This window comes from Prosopis cineraria, unplaced genomic scaffold, assembly GCF_029017545.1.
Source record: "Prosopis cineraria cultivar Desert tree isolate PC_DT_omini unplaced genomic scaffold, ASM2901754v1 PC1, whole genome shotgun sequence".
NCBI lineage: Eukaryota > Viridiplantae > Streptophyta > Magnoliopsida > Fabales > Fabaceae > Prosopis > Prosopis cineraria.
The window spans coordinates 25,613,393-25,629,579 of NW_026555332.1; the positions used below are offsets into that span (position 1 = coordinate 25,613,393).

General features: G+C 28.8%; 2 protein-coding genes across 2 annotated transcripts; one reads left to right on the forward strand and one right to left on the reverse strand.

Annotated features, from left to right (window-relative positions):
- Window positions 1–1,491: 1,491 nt before the first annotated feature.
- Window positions 1,492–4,657, reverse strand: LOC129316452 (receptor-like protein kinase FERONIA). The gene has a single exon (XM_054960880.1). It carries the CDS (start codon window positions 4,430–4,432, stop codon window positions 1,760–1,762), a length of 2,673 nt encoding a protein of 890 aa, XP_054816855.1. The 5' UTR covers window positions 4,433–4,657; the 3' UTR covers window positions 1,492–1,759.
- A 10,109-nt stretch (window positions 4,658–14,766) lies between these two features.
- On the forward strand, window positions 14,767–15,524 carry LOC129316457 (uncharacterized). Its single transcript, XM_054960887.1, has one exon. The coding sequence runs from the start codon at window positions 14,940–14,942 to the stop codon at window positions 15,300–15,302; it is 363 nt and encodes a 120-aa protein (XP_054816862.1). The 5' UTR covers window positions 14,767–14,939; the 3' UTR covers window positions 15,303–15,524.
- The last annotated feature ends 663 nt before the right edge of the window (window positions 15,525–16,187 follow it).

The window sequence follows — 16,187 nt, forward strand, 5'->3', positions numbered from 1 at the left end:
TACAAAAATTTGTCAAATTCAATGACTTTGATCCTTGCACAGAGAACTTGTCCTTTTGGTTGCAACTCTCCATATTCTTCAATCCATATCCTTTGTGATTGTGATAAATCTAAAGAGATATGATGAAATTAGTCAAATACTCTAAACTAAACTCTTTCTTTTCTCTATCCTTGCAAGACTAGTTACTTCGAAATGCCAAGAATGATGCAGGAGATCCATCCACAAGAAAAATTCCTTGGTAGAGGCTTTTTGCTCATATATGCTGGAACATATAGAAAGAAAGATGCAAATTTGTTTTCTCTAAAGGAGACAACCCTAACCAAAGACATTACTTTAACTTGCACTGAAAAAATAATAAATTATATGAATCTTCAATCAAAACTTAAACACAAGTCTATGAACCATGACAGAACTCATGCTAAATGGCAACCCCTAGAATCTAATTGGATTAGACTTGATACTGATGGTTTCATTAGCATAAATAGGGCTGCTGCTTGTGGTGACATCATTCGTGATGAAAAAGGGAACTAGATAAAAAGCTTCTCAATATATCTTGACTACTACCCCAACACTACTGTTGAACTTTTGGGCATCTTGGAAGGCCTTAACCTATGCTAGACTAGCAAGTTTTATAAATATCTATACTGACTTTTTAGAAGCTCTTTCTCTCATTCACCGTGATTGCAACGACAACCACCCTCTTTTAGAAACAATCAAGAAGATTAGAGACCTTATAATGAGAGACTGAATGATCACCCTTGATCACATCTATAAAGAAGCCAACAACTATATAGATTGGCTCGCCTGGCACGTTATTAAAGATAGTCTGGATATCAAGATTTTAAATGATCTACCTTTAAGGTGTAATAGTTTTTTGAGTGCTGACATGACTTGATTGTTGTCTTTTGCACGGTTTTTGCCGTGGCCTTTCCCATTCCAAATAAAAAAAGAAGTATGTATCTTTTTGTTGAAAGTGTTTTTGAAATGTAAACCGAAAATAGCAAAAGTGAAGCAATAATTGTAACTAGGGTTGGTACTTAAGGAGAGACGGGCTTACTTGAGGTTAGCTCTATTTAGATCAAGTTTATTCAGATCAAGCTTTAAATATTCAAATATACTAAAAAATATTTATATACTCAAATTCAGCCCTATTCGAATTAGTCTGAATATTTAAATTGTTAAATATTATATTCTATTATTTTTTAATCAATTTTAATTTTTATCTTAAAAAATAAATATTTTTAATTTTTATCTAATTTAAATTTTATTTTATTACTATTGAAAAAAGACTTTGAATATTCAGATTATGCTCACTTAAATTCAAGCTCGACTCATATCTTCTCGAACTTATTTGAATGGAGCAAATGAGTCTAAAGTAAAGAAAATTTTTTAAAATCTAAGACTTCATCCTAAAACTTTTTGAGTTCATTTAAAGTGATCCATTGAATTTGGTCAAATTACTAGTTTTAATTGAATCGGAGCTTCCAAATATTAAACTCGAAACAATCTGCCGTATAATACTATTAGCAGTAACTGTTTACTTGACATTGATTGAAATGCTTCTAGCAATTCAGGAATGTCAGAATATGACTAACAATTACAGCTTACATCTAACCCAACAAAGGAAAAAATATTAAAACTTACAATCCTAGTTAACAAAACACAACTTCCACGCACACGCTTACGCCTGATGACATATCCGCAGAAAAATAAAATACTGTCACAAAATAGTACGTTCAAGCTTCAACACTTTATCCATTCATCGTGCTTTTGGATCTCCGATCTCTGAAAAAATATTCACTGTCATCAACGAATCTGTTTCCTTCGTCCCATAACTACGGCCTCCGCTACTTGTCATCATGCTCACTCCACTAAAACCCTTGTTAAATTCCGGAAATGCCCCTACACTCATTCCGCTACTGCTACTGAACAAATCGTCATGGCTACCCTCAGAGCTTTTACCTCCTCCACCAACCTCTTCTCTTTCACTTTCGTTTGTCTGTTGTTCTGCGTTCTCCTGCAGCTGCAATGCAAACTCCAATCCCCAAACGACGTCGTTCATGGATGGCCGCTGGGTCCCATCGTCCAGTAGACAGCTAGCAGCTATCTCGCCGAACTTCCTCAAACACTCTGGCGATATCTTTCCTATCAAATCTGGGTCCACAATTTGATCCAGCGACCCCATTTGGTAGCAATGCTTGCCCCAATCAGCAAGTGACACCTGTTTCTTTTCCGTCGTACGTATCAGCGCCGGCCTGGCGCATAATATCTCGAACAGCACCACGCCGAAGGAGTACACGTCGGACTTCTCAGTCAAACGTTGGCGTTTGTAGTATTCTGGGTCTAAATACCCCATACTGCCCTTCACCACTGTGCTGACGTGAGCCTTCGACATGCCCGTCGGTCCGATTCTGGATAGTCCGAAGTCGGAAACCTTGGCAACCCATTTCTCGTCGAGTAAGATATTCGTCGACTTCACGTCGCGGTGAATGATAGTATATCTCGCACCTGAATGAAGATAATGCAATCCCTTTGCTGCTCCGATACAAATCTGAAGCCTTTGCTTCCATGTAAGAGGTGGGTTTTCGGAGTTATACAGATGGTCACGGAGGGTCCCACGAGCCATGAAATCGTAGACCAGGATCATCTCGTTGTTTTCGTTGCAGTAACCTATAAGAGAAACTAGATGAAGGTGACGAAGCTGTGAGAGCATTTCAATCTCGGTTTTGAACTCGTGGGCCCCTTGTTGTGAATCCGGTTTAAGCCGCTTGATCGCCACCGGGATGGTGCTGTCGTCGATGTAGCCTTTGTACACGTTGCCGAATCCTCCGATGCCGATGATAAAGACTTCGTCGAAGTTGTTGGTGGCGGCTCTGATCTCAGCGATTGAAAAGTAACGGCAGAGATCGGACGGCAGAGTGGAGGCAGTCGTGGTGGTGGATTTCGCCGTGGAATGCGACAGTGGACCCCACTTGGAGCCTGCATCACTGGACTTTGAATCCTTGATCCTCTTCCCCCGTCTGATGAGGAAGAAAGCACCAATAATGAAGAGTAAAATGATGCCGGCAACCACACCAACAACGACGCCGACTATTGTCGTTGTATTACTGCTACTTTTTTTGGATTTCTGAACTGACGTCGGTGGCGTCAGAGGAAGAGGTGGAAGGTCAGGATTGGGTCCGGCGAGATTATTGCTTGCTGGGTCGCTGATTTTAAAAATCTCAAGTCCGTTCAAGATCGGATCGCTGTAAACAGTTTTGCTATCTGGGAGAGGATGCATTTGGAGCAAAAGCTTCTCCTTCTTCTGATTTCCTCTTACAGAAACAACATAATCTCTGTGAACCGGAACCCCTTTTTGCTTTCCCCATTTCAGAATATCTGCGTTATCCTCAGCAACCTGTCCAGCTATGTAGATGAAGAACGCTCTGTCACTAGAAGATGTAATGTTTGGGTCAAGCTCGCAAAAGTGAAGCCTAACCATGTAGGTAAACCCAGAATCTACAGAGAATTCCCAAGTAAGGTTATTCAACTTGTTCCAAGTAGCGTTTTTTCCCATATCTCTTGCTGTTAAATAGACATCAACAGGTGCTGTATAATCAGGTTCTATGCTGTAAGTAAGATTCACAGGTAGAATTTGAACAGGTAAGTAACTCGGAGACTTCACAAAAGAATCATCTGGTTCCCAAGACCTGAGCATCCCCGTGTCGTAATCAGAAGATATTGCTTTTCCACCAACGTTAAGCCGATACTCTTTTTCCAAAGCAGAGTTATTTCCGATAGTGAAAAAGCTTCCACTACGACCCACAAATGGAACCCCTTGACCGTCGGATTCTGTGTAGTAAAGGTCAGTAGGCATGGAGACGATCTCGATTCCATTGATGAAAGCATAGTAATCTGGGTTCGTCGAGTTAGGAGAAAAGGTCAAGTTGAGCCTCCCAGCATCATCGACGTTGACGCAATATTCTCTGAGCAAGGTGTCACTACCTTCAGCCAGAGCATTGAGAGAAGCGTTGAAGTCCTTAAGCAGAGTAAACCCACCGGATTCCACCGTGAAGAAGCCATTAGAGGAATCAAAACCTGGGTACGAGGTTGGGTAGAAGAAAAGGCGAACGAACTTCTGACCTGGAGTAACAGGAAAAGAATAGGTGAACTTAGAACGAGAGAGACGAGCTGTGGTGTACGGAACCTGAATGGTGGAGGGAGATTGATTGATTGCAGTAGCAGGACTGGATTTGTCTTGTGAAGAAGACAAGAGCTTTGAATCGATGTCTCCAATCCATGTCCTGTTTCCTAGGGAAGAATTTCCACGAGAACCACAGTTGATGCTGAAGATGTCAACGGGATCGTAAGAATCGACGACGACGAGAATGGAAAGGCAAAACAGGGACAAAGAAAGGAAGAATGCGGTGATGGTACGGCGAATCAGGGTCATCTTCTGATGAAGAAGACAGGACGGAATTTCATGTACAGAACAAAAGATGAATGAAATTACTCTTTAAGATTTCAGATAATTATAGCTTTTTCGTTTCCTTTGATTGTTGCTTGCTGGCACGTCGCTATAGGATAAGGAAGGCTAGAAGAATTCAGGTGCCAAAAGCTGAATGAAGCTCCAAGCCCACAAGATGGTGCTAGCGAACCAAGTGGCCTTTCTTGTTTGGACTTTGTTCACAATTCAAAGTAATATTGATGAGATGGTTTTAACTTCTAAAATTGGCGTATCATTAGTCAAACGAGGAGGCTTTAGTCGTAATTACCCACTCGTTCTCTGTTTTTTTCCGTAAAAATAAATAAATAAATAAATGATAAATAAATCCTTTGTAACATGAGATGAGATAATTAATATAATATCAAAGGACTTATCTATCATAATTATTTATAAAATTGCATTTTTAAGCCTCTATAAAATAATAAAAAGTGTTTATTAAAATTTAAAATAAAGTTGTTACTAATTAAGAAAAGTAAATCTTGTAATATAAAAAGCGTGGTTGTTATTGTACAACTAGACTAAATTTATAATTAGATGTATTGTTAGTCACAACAACTTTGCTTTTGTTTGTAAGAATTTCATTATAGGTTTTAACAATTACATTTTTATTATTTTATTGAAGGTCAGAATCATAATTTTATAAAAAAATTCATGTCATATAAGTTATCAAAACTTCAAAGTAATGATGTCATTTTGTGATATTTATTTATTATTTGTTTATTTTGATAGGACTTATTTATTATTCTCCCAAAAAAAAAAACATACGAGGAAAGAAAACCTTTGCGGAATTTATACGTAAAAGTCAATATCTTGTGAAACTAGATATAAGTTTAGCCACTGAAGTTCATTAAAAAAAAAAAAAAAAAACAGAGAGAGAGAGAGAGAGAGAGAGATTTGTTTTCAACTGAGCAAGTTTGAGAATTCAAACTCTGGGTTTTTTTTTTTTTAAATTCTAATAGTATGAAATATCATAATTTGACTTGACAATTAGATAATACTAAATGCATATTGAACTGTATGCATGTTTAGAAGGACTTGCATGCATGTATGTATATTATTATTATTTTTAGATGATACAGATTTTTTTTTATTTTTCATTGAAATTAGCTATGCAATACTCTTGATCTCCTTTTCATTTAAAAAATGGTCATAATTTTTAAAAATTTAATAAAACAGAGGACCGTTTGTGTGCTTTACTTTTCATTTTTAAGGAAAGACTGTATAAATTCCAAATTTGGAAAAAGTTCAAAATAATATCAATAAAACTTAAAGAACATTTAGTATAACTTATTGATAATTTCATTAATATTTTTGTATCCAAAAAATTTTTTTTCTAAGAACGGTAGGCGAGCTATGACCTTTTCTGACTATTGATTCCCTTTTGGCCTCCATCCCCAAACCTTCAAAAATTCGGATTACGATTAATTATTAATCAGTATCTTATTGAATATTGACTACATAAAAGTAAGTCGCTTTTGCCGTTTAGTGAAGAACATATACAATCTTCGCGCTTTGCTCAACCCATCATTATACCATAAATCAAAGAAATTCTTTAGTGTGCTTATTTTATCATTATTGGAGTAAGCTCCATCAATAATAAATACTATCTTTTTTGAGATTACGGAAATAAAGTATAGACATCTCTCAATTGAATTGTTATGCAAATAAAAGTTGGGATTTAAATATTCGATCATTTATTTAAATGACAAAAACTTTTATTAATAGATATAATAATTTGAGTTAAAATTTCAAAAAAAATTTAGCCAGGCATAAGTATTGTTTTCAACATTGGGTATATTCAAAGTAGTCCAAATAGACGAAACAAAATCCAGGCCTACATGCTTTTTACATTTAGAAAAAAACATTACATATATATATATATATATATATTATACTCCTTCCATTAAAAAATGTAAGATATTTTTAACTGAATCTCACTCCTAAATAAAGTAGTTATTTACTTTTTAACTGACCCTATCTTTTCATAGTTATCCCTATTAAACACCTTAAATAAATATAAAATCATTATTAATAGAGACACTAAAAAAAAGCAATAATTATATTTTGAAAGATTAAAAATGCCTTATATTTTTTAACATCCAACTCCTCAAAAAATGCCTTATATTTTTAAATAGAAGAAGTATTAATTAATTCCTTAAGACTTCATTTATTTTATATTAAAAGACTATGTATAGTTGAGTCATTATTATAGATACTTTCTTAAAAATTAAAATATTTATCTCGTTATATTTTATAATTTTAAATTTGTAAATTATCTACAAAAAATTTTAGAAATGTATTTTAATCTAGTTTTTAAACTTCATGACCCATAACTTTTTAAAAAAATATTGAGTCTACCATATTTTAAGCGTCACAAAAATATGTGACAAAAACTAAAATAAGCTTCAAAATAAAAAATATTTAATAATTTAAATATTTAAGTTAGTCTAAAGCCTAATTTGTTTATATTATTATTTTATTATTTAAGTTATTTTATAAGTTTAAGTTTTATTTAGACTAAGAGTCCAGCTAGCCTGAATTATAGATTTTACCCACCATTAACTGAATTTAGAATTGGGTGATAGGTGACTGCATTTTTTTTGGCCAAAAAAGAGTCATAGGTAATTGAAGTTGATAGTGCTCATTTATAGGGAAAACAAACTTTTTTTTATTTTAAATTACTCGCTGAATTAATATCGTTATCCAAAAAATTAGGGCCTGTTTAAAAATATAAAAATAGTTTTATGTTTCCCAAAATAGAAAAATAAAAAAATTTATTTAATAACGTATTTTTAAAAAGTATTCTGAAAAATAAAAAAATAAAAACAACTTTTAAGTATGTGATTATTATTATGAAAAATAAAAGAGAATAAAAAATATTTATTTTTATTATTTGTTTGTTCTTAAAATATGTTCTTAGTAACTAAACTCATGAAGGCGAATATTTAGGATAATTTTTATTAATATTATAAGATGTAATGCTGATGTGCTCTTAATTCTTTCCATTTGCATTATAATAAGTATATCTAATAATCTATTAATTATATGCCGATGTTGGCCGGAAAAGTATATCTAATATATATCTACATATAGCTTGTGGTTATTCTTTTTTTTTATTTTTGACCGAGTGGTTAAGGTTCACTATGCAGAAATTTTATGGGAAAGTCGGTAAAAACCACCAATTGACTGTGACATTTGGGTAAATGAACCTCAGTGTGGATTAAATATTTTAAAAGACCATGGTCCTCAAAAAGAATTATGTCTAAACATGAAGAGACTTAATTACCCCTTTAATAAGTTTGGAAAATATTTCAGGAATATTATATATTTATTTGGATATTTTCCTCAAGGGACCTAATTTTTTAGAATAAGACGTTCGATTTTCAAAAATTTTTTAAGAAAAAATTATATAAAAGTCTCAAGAGTAAATTTATTTATCAATAAGTCTCTTAAAATTTAAAAATTATAACTGAGGTCCCTTAGAAACTAAGTGTAATTTAAAATTAAAATAAAAAGATAATAATATCCTTATTAAACATATCTACATTACATCAGTTAAATAATTTATAATTATTTTAGTAATTCATAACTATAATTTTAACTTTTTACAACTATAACTTTACATATTTAATAACTAAACCGATCAATTAATTATTAAATATATGAAGTTACATTTATAAAAAGTTAAAATTATGCTTGTAAGTTAGTAATAAAATAGTTGTAATATTAAATTTTGTTAATAACACATAATTGTTTAATTATTAGATATGTGAAGTTACAATTGTAAAAAAAGTTAAAATTATAGTCATAAATTGTTAAAGAAATAGTTATAAATTAATTATTTGATTGATGTAACATATATGTAATAATAGTATTATTATCCTTATAGCCGAATTTTAAATTAAACTCAAGTTTTAAAAACTTGGCTATCGTTTTTGAATTTCACTAGATATATAATTTTTTTCTTTTTTAAAACATTCAAACATTTTCTAAAGTATTCATATAATAAATAAAATATTCGAACATTTAACGAAAGCATGTGAAAACCATTGCAAGTAAAACGAATTTAAAGACACATTGTAAATTCCTGAAGAACAATTAAAAACTATTGAAGATATTTTGCAGGATTTTTTTTTTTATCAACCAATTTTTCAAAGAATATTCAAAACCCCTTCAATTATTTAAGACATTTGAAACAAGGTGGAAGATAATTGGAGCTAATCATTAATTTTTTTTCTTCTTTCATCTTCCAATGATATTGAAGACATATTGAAGATTTTTTAAGATTAACGAAGACTCATGAAAAAAAATTGAAAATTCTTGAAAATGATTGGAAACTTTCGAAGAAAGGTGGAAGATAATTGAAAATACTTGTAGATTTTTTTTTTAACATACGTTGAAAACTTTGAAAGATTAATGAATACTCATAAAAAAATTAAAGACTCTTTAAGATTATTGAAAACTTTTTTTAAAAAAATGAAAGATAATTGAAGCTACTTGCAAAATATATTCTTGAATATGCATTGCAACTTTTTGAAGTAATGTGAAAAATAATTGAAAAGCTAATTGCAAAACTTTTTCTACAAGATACATTCGATGGTATTCAATTATTCTTCAGGAATATTCTGCAATACATCTTCAAATTTCTTTTCACTTGTTTTCTTAAAAAATAATTGAATATTTTACCTATTATTTGAATAATTTAGCAAATATCAAATATTAAAATACAATACAATGTTTGCTAAATTATTCGAAAATTTGATGTGAGACTGAACTATTGCTCACGACCATCCACTATTTAGCTACGTTAGGATATCAAGAGCCTCATAATGTAATATTGAACTATCACTCTTAGCCATTCCTTTGGAAAGGCCAATTGATTGGCTTGTTTGTAATGCCACCGTAGTAATTTTGCTATCCCTACTCTCTACTTTTCAGGGTGTGGGAGTTATCTTCTTTTTTGTAACTAATATAATTGTGATCTCTAACGCAGTATTTGACAGTGACCTTGTAATTTAGAAAAATATTGTGAAAACCAAAGTTTTAAGGACCTGTTATTAAATTAAAGATATATATTATTATAATTCAAAAAATACGTCATAAAAAGCATTAAAAATTTTTCAAAATTGGAAAAAATATTAAATTTAGAAACAGATTTTCATAAAAATAATTGAGAAGAAACGAGAGAATAGAAACTTTGATTTTTTTTTTAATTCTGAAACTTCAAAAAAGGACAATAGAAGGACTTCTTTTACTTTTTGGGACCAAGATTGGTTTCCATAGTCCCCAAATTGAACACGGCTATTAATTTTCATTGTTTAAGTGTAAGAATAATCAAAATTCATATTTAACATGAGGAAAACGTGATTCTAGTCCTTTTGGAGTTAATCTTTTTTTTCCCCGAAAGGAAAAATGGATCAGAAATTTTGGCCAAGGAAAAGATAAAAAATTAATCAATTAAAATGGGTGAATAATAGTTCAGGACGGCAGGTTAATTATTGTAATGATTCCGGAGTTGATTTTTTCTTCGACTTTGGCTTCGTTGACTTAGTTTTGTTCACTTTCACAGACTATGTTTTTTTTTTTTTGGGGTCAGATTTCACTGACTAATTTTATTATTAGTGTGTTGGTGTTACCACTTGCCTCCTGTGAATAGAATAAAATTGGAATTAGACGTCCGGATGTCTGGATCCAAACTATAATAAAATCATAAGTTTGAGATTGATTATAATATTATATATATGTATGTATATATAATAGCTAGTTGAAGTTGATTAACCGTGAAATTTCTACTTTTTAAGGTTTTTTTAACTTTTAGAGGGAATATATAACGATGTGGTTTACTTTGTTGTAATAAAACATTAAAATATTGATTCATAGATTTTTTTTATTTATATAAATATTTTTATGAAAAAATAACTTTTATAAAATTTTATATTATTTTTAAAAATTTTGGAAAAAACAGAATATAAAAACATATTTCTAATTATTTTGATAAGGTAGATTCGGAAAATAATAATGCAATAAATGAGTAATTTTTTTATAAAAATACAGATATACAGAGAAATATCATAAAAGTTAAAAATATCATAGACAAAGATATCATACAATTTGAAAATCACTAAATAATAGAGAATTTTATTATTATAATCAAATGTAAAATAATTTTATACCTTTTCTATGAAATATATATTTGATAAATCTCTAGATCTATTTAAAAATAATTTATTTTTCAAGCTTAAATAAACTAAACCTAGTCTGGTTGTATATTTATAGTGTGTTTTTCAATTATTTTTCAACTTTTAACTCTTTTTTCATCCCATTATGCATACGAATGTTTACGGCTGTGGCATTTGAGAGAAAAGTCACGAATCTTTGATTGGTTTATTTAATAAAGGTTAAAATATAAATTTAATAATTTAACTTTATATAACATTTTATTTTAATTCTTTAATTTTATAAAGTATCTTTTTAGTCATTTAATCCTAACATTGTTAGTTTTATTATAATAAATTTTTACATTAAACTTTTAAATATTGACAAAACATTTTCAAATGTTGACATATTAAGCTTATTTTTTTTAAAACAACAATTATTAACACAAAAAATAATAATTTAAAATTAATGATATTAGGATTAAAAGACTAAAAAATATTTTACAAAATTAAATGATTATTAAAATTTTATATAAAATTAAAGGATTAAAAGTATATTTTTAATATTTAATAATGGAAAAGTTGTATTGTATATATCCACAAGCCAACCCCCATGAAAGGGTTATCCCACCTTCCTTCTATATATATATAGTTGAAATTGTGCATTTACTAATAGAATAAATAATAATAGAGGGTTGTTCACATTTCACAATATAGTTTTCTTCTTCGCTCTATTAAGTTGCGTCAGCTTTAATTTGCTCCTATATTCTATTACTATTTTCTTGGTGACTCTGTGAATTAGGTCTCTTTCTTTATGTTTGTACAATTATGTTCCCATAAAAAATTTAGAAGGTTGGATGTTCACATTAATTTACTACAATTTAAAACAAAAAATTCTTATCCTAAGACGTCATCAACTGTACATATATGGAATGTACATGTCCATTTATATTAGTGTAAGTTGGGTACCAGTTGGTGCTGTACATACAATATCAATAATGGCACCCAATGGCAAATATTTTCAAATTTTTTTTATTTTTTTAATTTCATGTGATATGGAAAAGCGTAAAAATGTGGGACTTTTGTAGAATAAAAAATATAATAATTTAACTGATTTAATAAAATATTTTATTTATGATCAATCTGATCATAATTTAATTACATCTTTAATCATTAATATTTAAATTAGTATTTTAATCGGTTTAATAATCAATTTAATTTTTAACATGTTAAAAAAAAAAGTGTTGAACATGCAAAGTATAGTAAAATCTTACAATGAATATGAGAGTTATACTTAAAAAAAGTATTTCACTATTAATGAGTTTGATCGAACATAAAATAAAATAAATGAGATTACAATTTTTTTTATATTATGCACACAAATATATATTTTTAGGCATTTTTTTTATACAAGTTGAGGCCTAGAAGCTGGACCCTAAGGAAATTTTTTTAATTAATTTATTTGCTCTATCTTTAATTCTTTTTACATATTTCTTTTATATTTTCCCTTTATTATATTTTCTAAGAAAATTGAACTCATTAAAATTTCATCTCCTCTCTATCTCTTTCATTTTCCTCAAATTAACTCTTTATTTCTCTTAAATCAAATAAAAATTAATATAAGTGCATTGCGTCAGTGGAAAAATTACAATAATAAGCCACTTGATAACTAATAATTTTTTAAAAAAATTACAAATATCAATTCTAATAATTATAAATTTAGAAATTTTAAGCATATCTATAAAATATTTAAATTTTAAATATGTTCCATTTGCATGTGATTTTTATTTGAATCTAAATCCTTATTTGCAACTTAATTTTTAAATAACTGTCATTAATTTATTTTTTTCAGACTTAATTGTTATTCTCTCTCTCTCTTTATTTAGGTGGTGAATTTCAGTAAAAAAAAAAGTATAGAAAGCTAATCAAGCATTTTTAAACATTTTGAATTAATGAAATTACAACTGAATACTTAAATTAACCGACATTTAAAACTTAATGAAGTTTAAAGTATGCAATATTTTTTTTCACCAAGTGAGAGTGATATAAATGATGGTGATTTAGACCCTTTAAGTATCATTTTAGGATTTGATCATTGAAAGTGTGTAAAGAAAAACATTTTTTAGGAGAAGAGAATTCTTTAAATGTCTCACAGTTGTCAGTTATGGGGACATATTGGATAACTAAAAAAAAAAGTATATAGTTTTTTTCCATCAAAGCACATGATGAAAACGAAAAAAATATCAATTTTAACAAAAAGATCATAAAACGTAGTAATTTTCAAAAATTAAAAATAATTAAAGTAAATGAATCATGATTGCCAAAGTCAAATTTCCCACCGAACCAAGCCACTTCCTGTCTTGCTTGTTGAGTTGCGTTCTTATTTTTAATGGGATCTCAAATATTTATTATTAAATAAATAAATATTATTTAAAATATAATTAAATTAAAGTTATAGAATATACGAATGTATGAGATACTAATTATTTAAAAAACATAACAAAAAAAGACAAAAATGTTATTTTACAAAATTGTTGGTTGTTTGCTACAGCTAACGATACATTTACCACGGCGAACTATGTTAAAACTAATTTGGTTTACATTATTGTTAATGTTTTATATATAAATGATAGGAATAGTTTATTCAAAATTTTAAAATTCAAAGTCCAAGACAATACTCATATAATATTTTAGAATTTGTGGTGCTAATTAATTGAAGCCCACAATGAACAGTAATGGTGAACTGGAATAGTTTAAAAAAATAATGATAGAACTTAATTTGTTATGAATTAAAAATTTAAGATTTATTTTATATATTTTAAGTGTTTAGGGTTTAAGATATTTTTACAGTGAGAGTTCAAGACTTATTTTATTTATTAAACAAAAAAAGAAAAAAGCCGTTGAAGTACATTTCCATCCATCGCTGCTATTATATTTAAAAGGTGGTTTCAAACAGCACGCGAAATTTGAACGACGACTCTCATAGTCTCATTGCTCATATTCATGAATAGTATGATGTGTTCTTAAGTTTGATACTGATTTATGATTAAGTTAATCATCTCCTAAATTTAAGACAAAAACAAGGATGTAACTTAAATGAGTTTGGCCAACAAAATCATGAATGTATTAATTTATAATTATCATATTTGTTACTAATATTTATTCAAAAAAGTTATGTTTCGATTTTTTTTCTATAATTTCACTTAATTTTAATTAATTCTTTTTTGCCAACTAATTTTAATTAATTCAATTGTTATATTTAATTTTTTAATTTAATTCATATAATTTAGATATTTATATTTATTATTTATCATAATTTTTCCCAATATTCTATCATATATGTTCATGAATCTTATTTTATTACATTTATATAATCTTGTGCGTGTGTTATATCAATAAAAAAAATAAAAATTTATATATTTTTATTTAATTTAAAAAGATTCTTCCAAGTTGATGCACTTTAATAAAATATGCGTTGGCATTGATGAGCAGCGAGCGCTCATCACACGTGGCCAAATTGCCGTCTTTGACTTTATCTTAAAATAATCTCTACTATTCATTTTAAATTAATTTCTAAATATTATATTTATTAATATAAAAATTATAAAAATTATAATATTAAATCTGACTTATTTAGAGTATATCTATATAATATGTAACAACAATAAAAAAATTTTAATATTAAACTAAGTCATACAAATTATAATTGAATTGTTCAAAATATATTTAGATAGTTAAATTATAAATATTATAAAAAATTTTAATACCAAATCTCACCATTCAGATTAAATATGTACTGGCTAAATTCTTAATTAAAAAAAATTAATTAAAATTTTTTATGTTTTTTATTTTTTGTTTTGATAAATGTAATTAAAAATAAAAAAAATTTAAATTTAGATGATGCAGATTTTATCAAATATTATGAATATCATGATTCTCATTCTAGATGAGTACACAAGACAATCGAGATTCAATGTCAGGATTTTTTTTTTATAATTTTTGTAGTAATAAATATAATATTTAAAATATTTAAAATTTAAGTTAAAATAGACAGTTGAAATCACTTTATAGTGAGCGATTTGGCCACGTAATGATGAGCGAGCACCGAATGCAAACGCATAAAATATTGGCGCTCATGATGAAGTTGGTGAAGGTTTCCATCTTTAATAGTGAATCCATTATCTTTCCAGATTCAACAAACAGCCTCTCTGTCTCCGACGGGCGAAGTGAATCAATCAATTGAATCTCCAAGTGACGCAGATTGAGAGAGAGAGAGAGAGAGAGAGAGAGAATCGAAGATGAACAGGCAAATCTCTCCGCCATTCTTGATGATTATGATGACGATGACGATGATGATGATGGTCCAGGCAGATCTGAGTAGAGCGACTTCTTCAGAGAAGGTCAACGGCAGCTTCACCACCGCGTGCGGCCACGGATCCTTCGACTGCGTTGTCGGCGACGACCTGGAGATGGAGTTTCCGGTAGATTCGCGAGTAGCCAGAATGCTATACGATATCAGTCAGTCGACGACCTCAAGAACAAGTAATGCGAATCAGGCTTCTGTGAACTGTCCTCAAAATCAAGGTTATCGGAGCTGCCTTCCGTCGTCAAACGGAGGTGCTCCCAGACAACGCTGCGGCGACTACACTAGAAGTTGCTGATGATGAGAAAAAAAAAAAATCGCCGATCGACCTACTTGTAATAAATTGCTTATGTTTTGTTCAATGATTAATCGTGATGCGAATCTGCAGTTTGTTTGATTTCTGTTTTCTGCTCCTAGCTGCTTTGTTTTGATCCGTATATGTAATTGTAAGAATAAGTATGAATTCGATGTGAAGTTGAGTTACTGAGCAGGCAATAAATGTTAAACTTATATATCAAAAGTTTGTCCAAGGTTTTTGTTATAGGGTTGAATTTAAGCGTTATAAATGTTAGAATAAAATTAAGAAAAAATATATTTATAAATACTTACAGTTTTACTCAATTTTAAATGAAGTCTTTACAGTTTATCTTATTTTAATTAATTTTTTATAATTTTATTCATTGACATCTGAAGGTTAAAATTATTAATAATAAATTATTAAATTTACAAAACAATAATATTCTTAGAGTTTGCAGAAAATTTAATTTAATACTTTTAGCCAAAATTAAAAAAAATAAAATTTGATTTAGTCCACTATTTTTATTTTTATTATACTTTTTATAAAATTTCTACATATATAAAAAATATTTAGAAAACAATCCATGAGTTATAAAAATTATATAATTAATTATAATGTCATATAATCATTTAATGAAATATAAAATTTCTTAATTTTTTTTAAAGGAAAAATGTAAGGATTTTAACTTTCAAGAATTAAAAAAAAATTAATTGATTAAACTATAAGGGCTTGATTAAAATAAAATAAATTGTAGAAATCTAATTAATTTAAAATTCAGAAAATATGTTATCCCTAAAATTAATGTAATATGTAGTGGTTTTTAATCTTCAAGGTTTTTGGTGATCATTTGTCAACTTGCGGTACTTAAGCATTGGTTTTATTAAA

Bases quoted from the DNA above. Each gene is read 5' to 3' on its own strand.
- LOC129316457 (XM_054960887.1), top strand. From the start codon at position 14,940: ATGAACAGGCAAATCTCTCCGCCATTCTTGATGATTATGATGACGATG.
- LOC129316452 (XM_054960880.1), bottom strand. From the start codon at position 4,432: ATGACCCTGATTCGCCGTACCATCACCGCATTCTTCCTTTCTTTGTCC.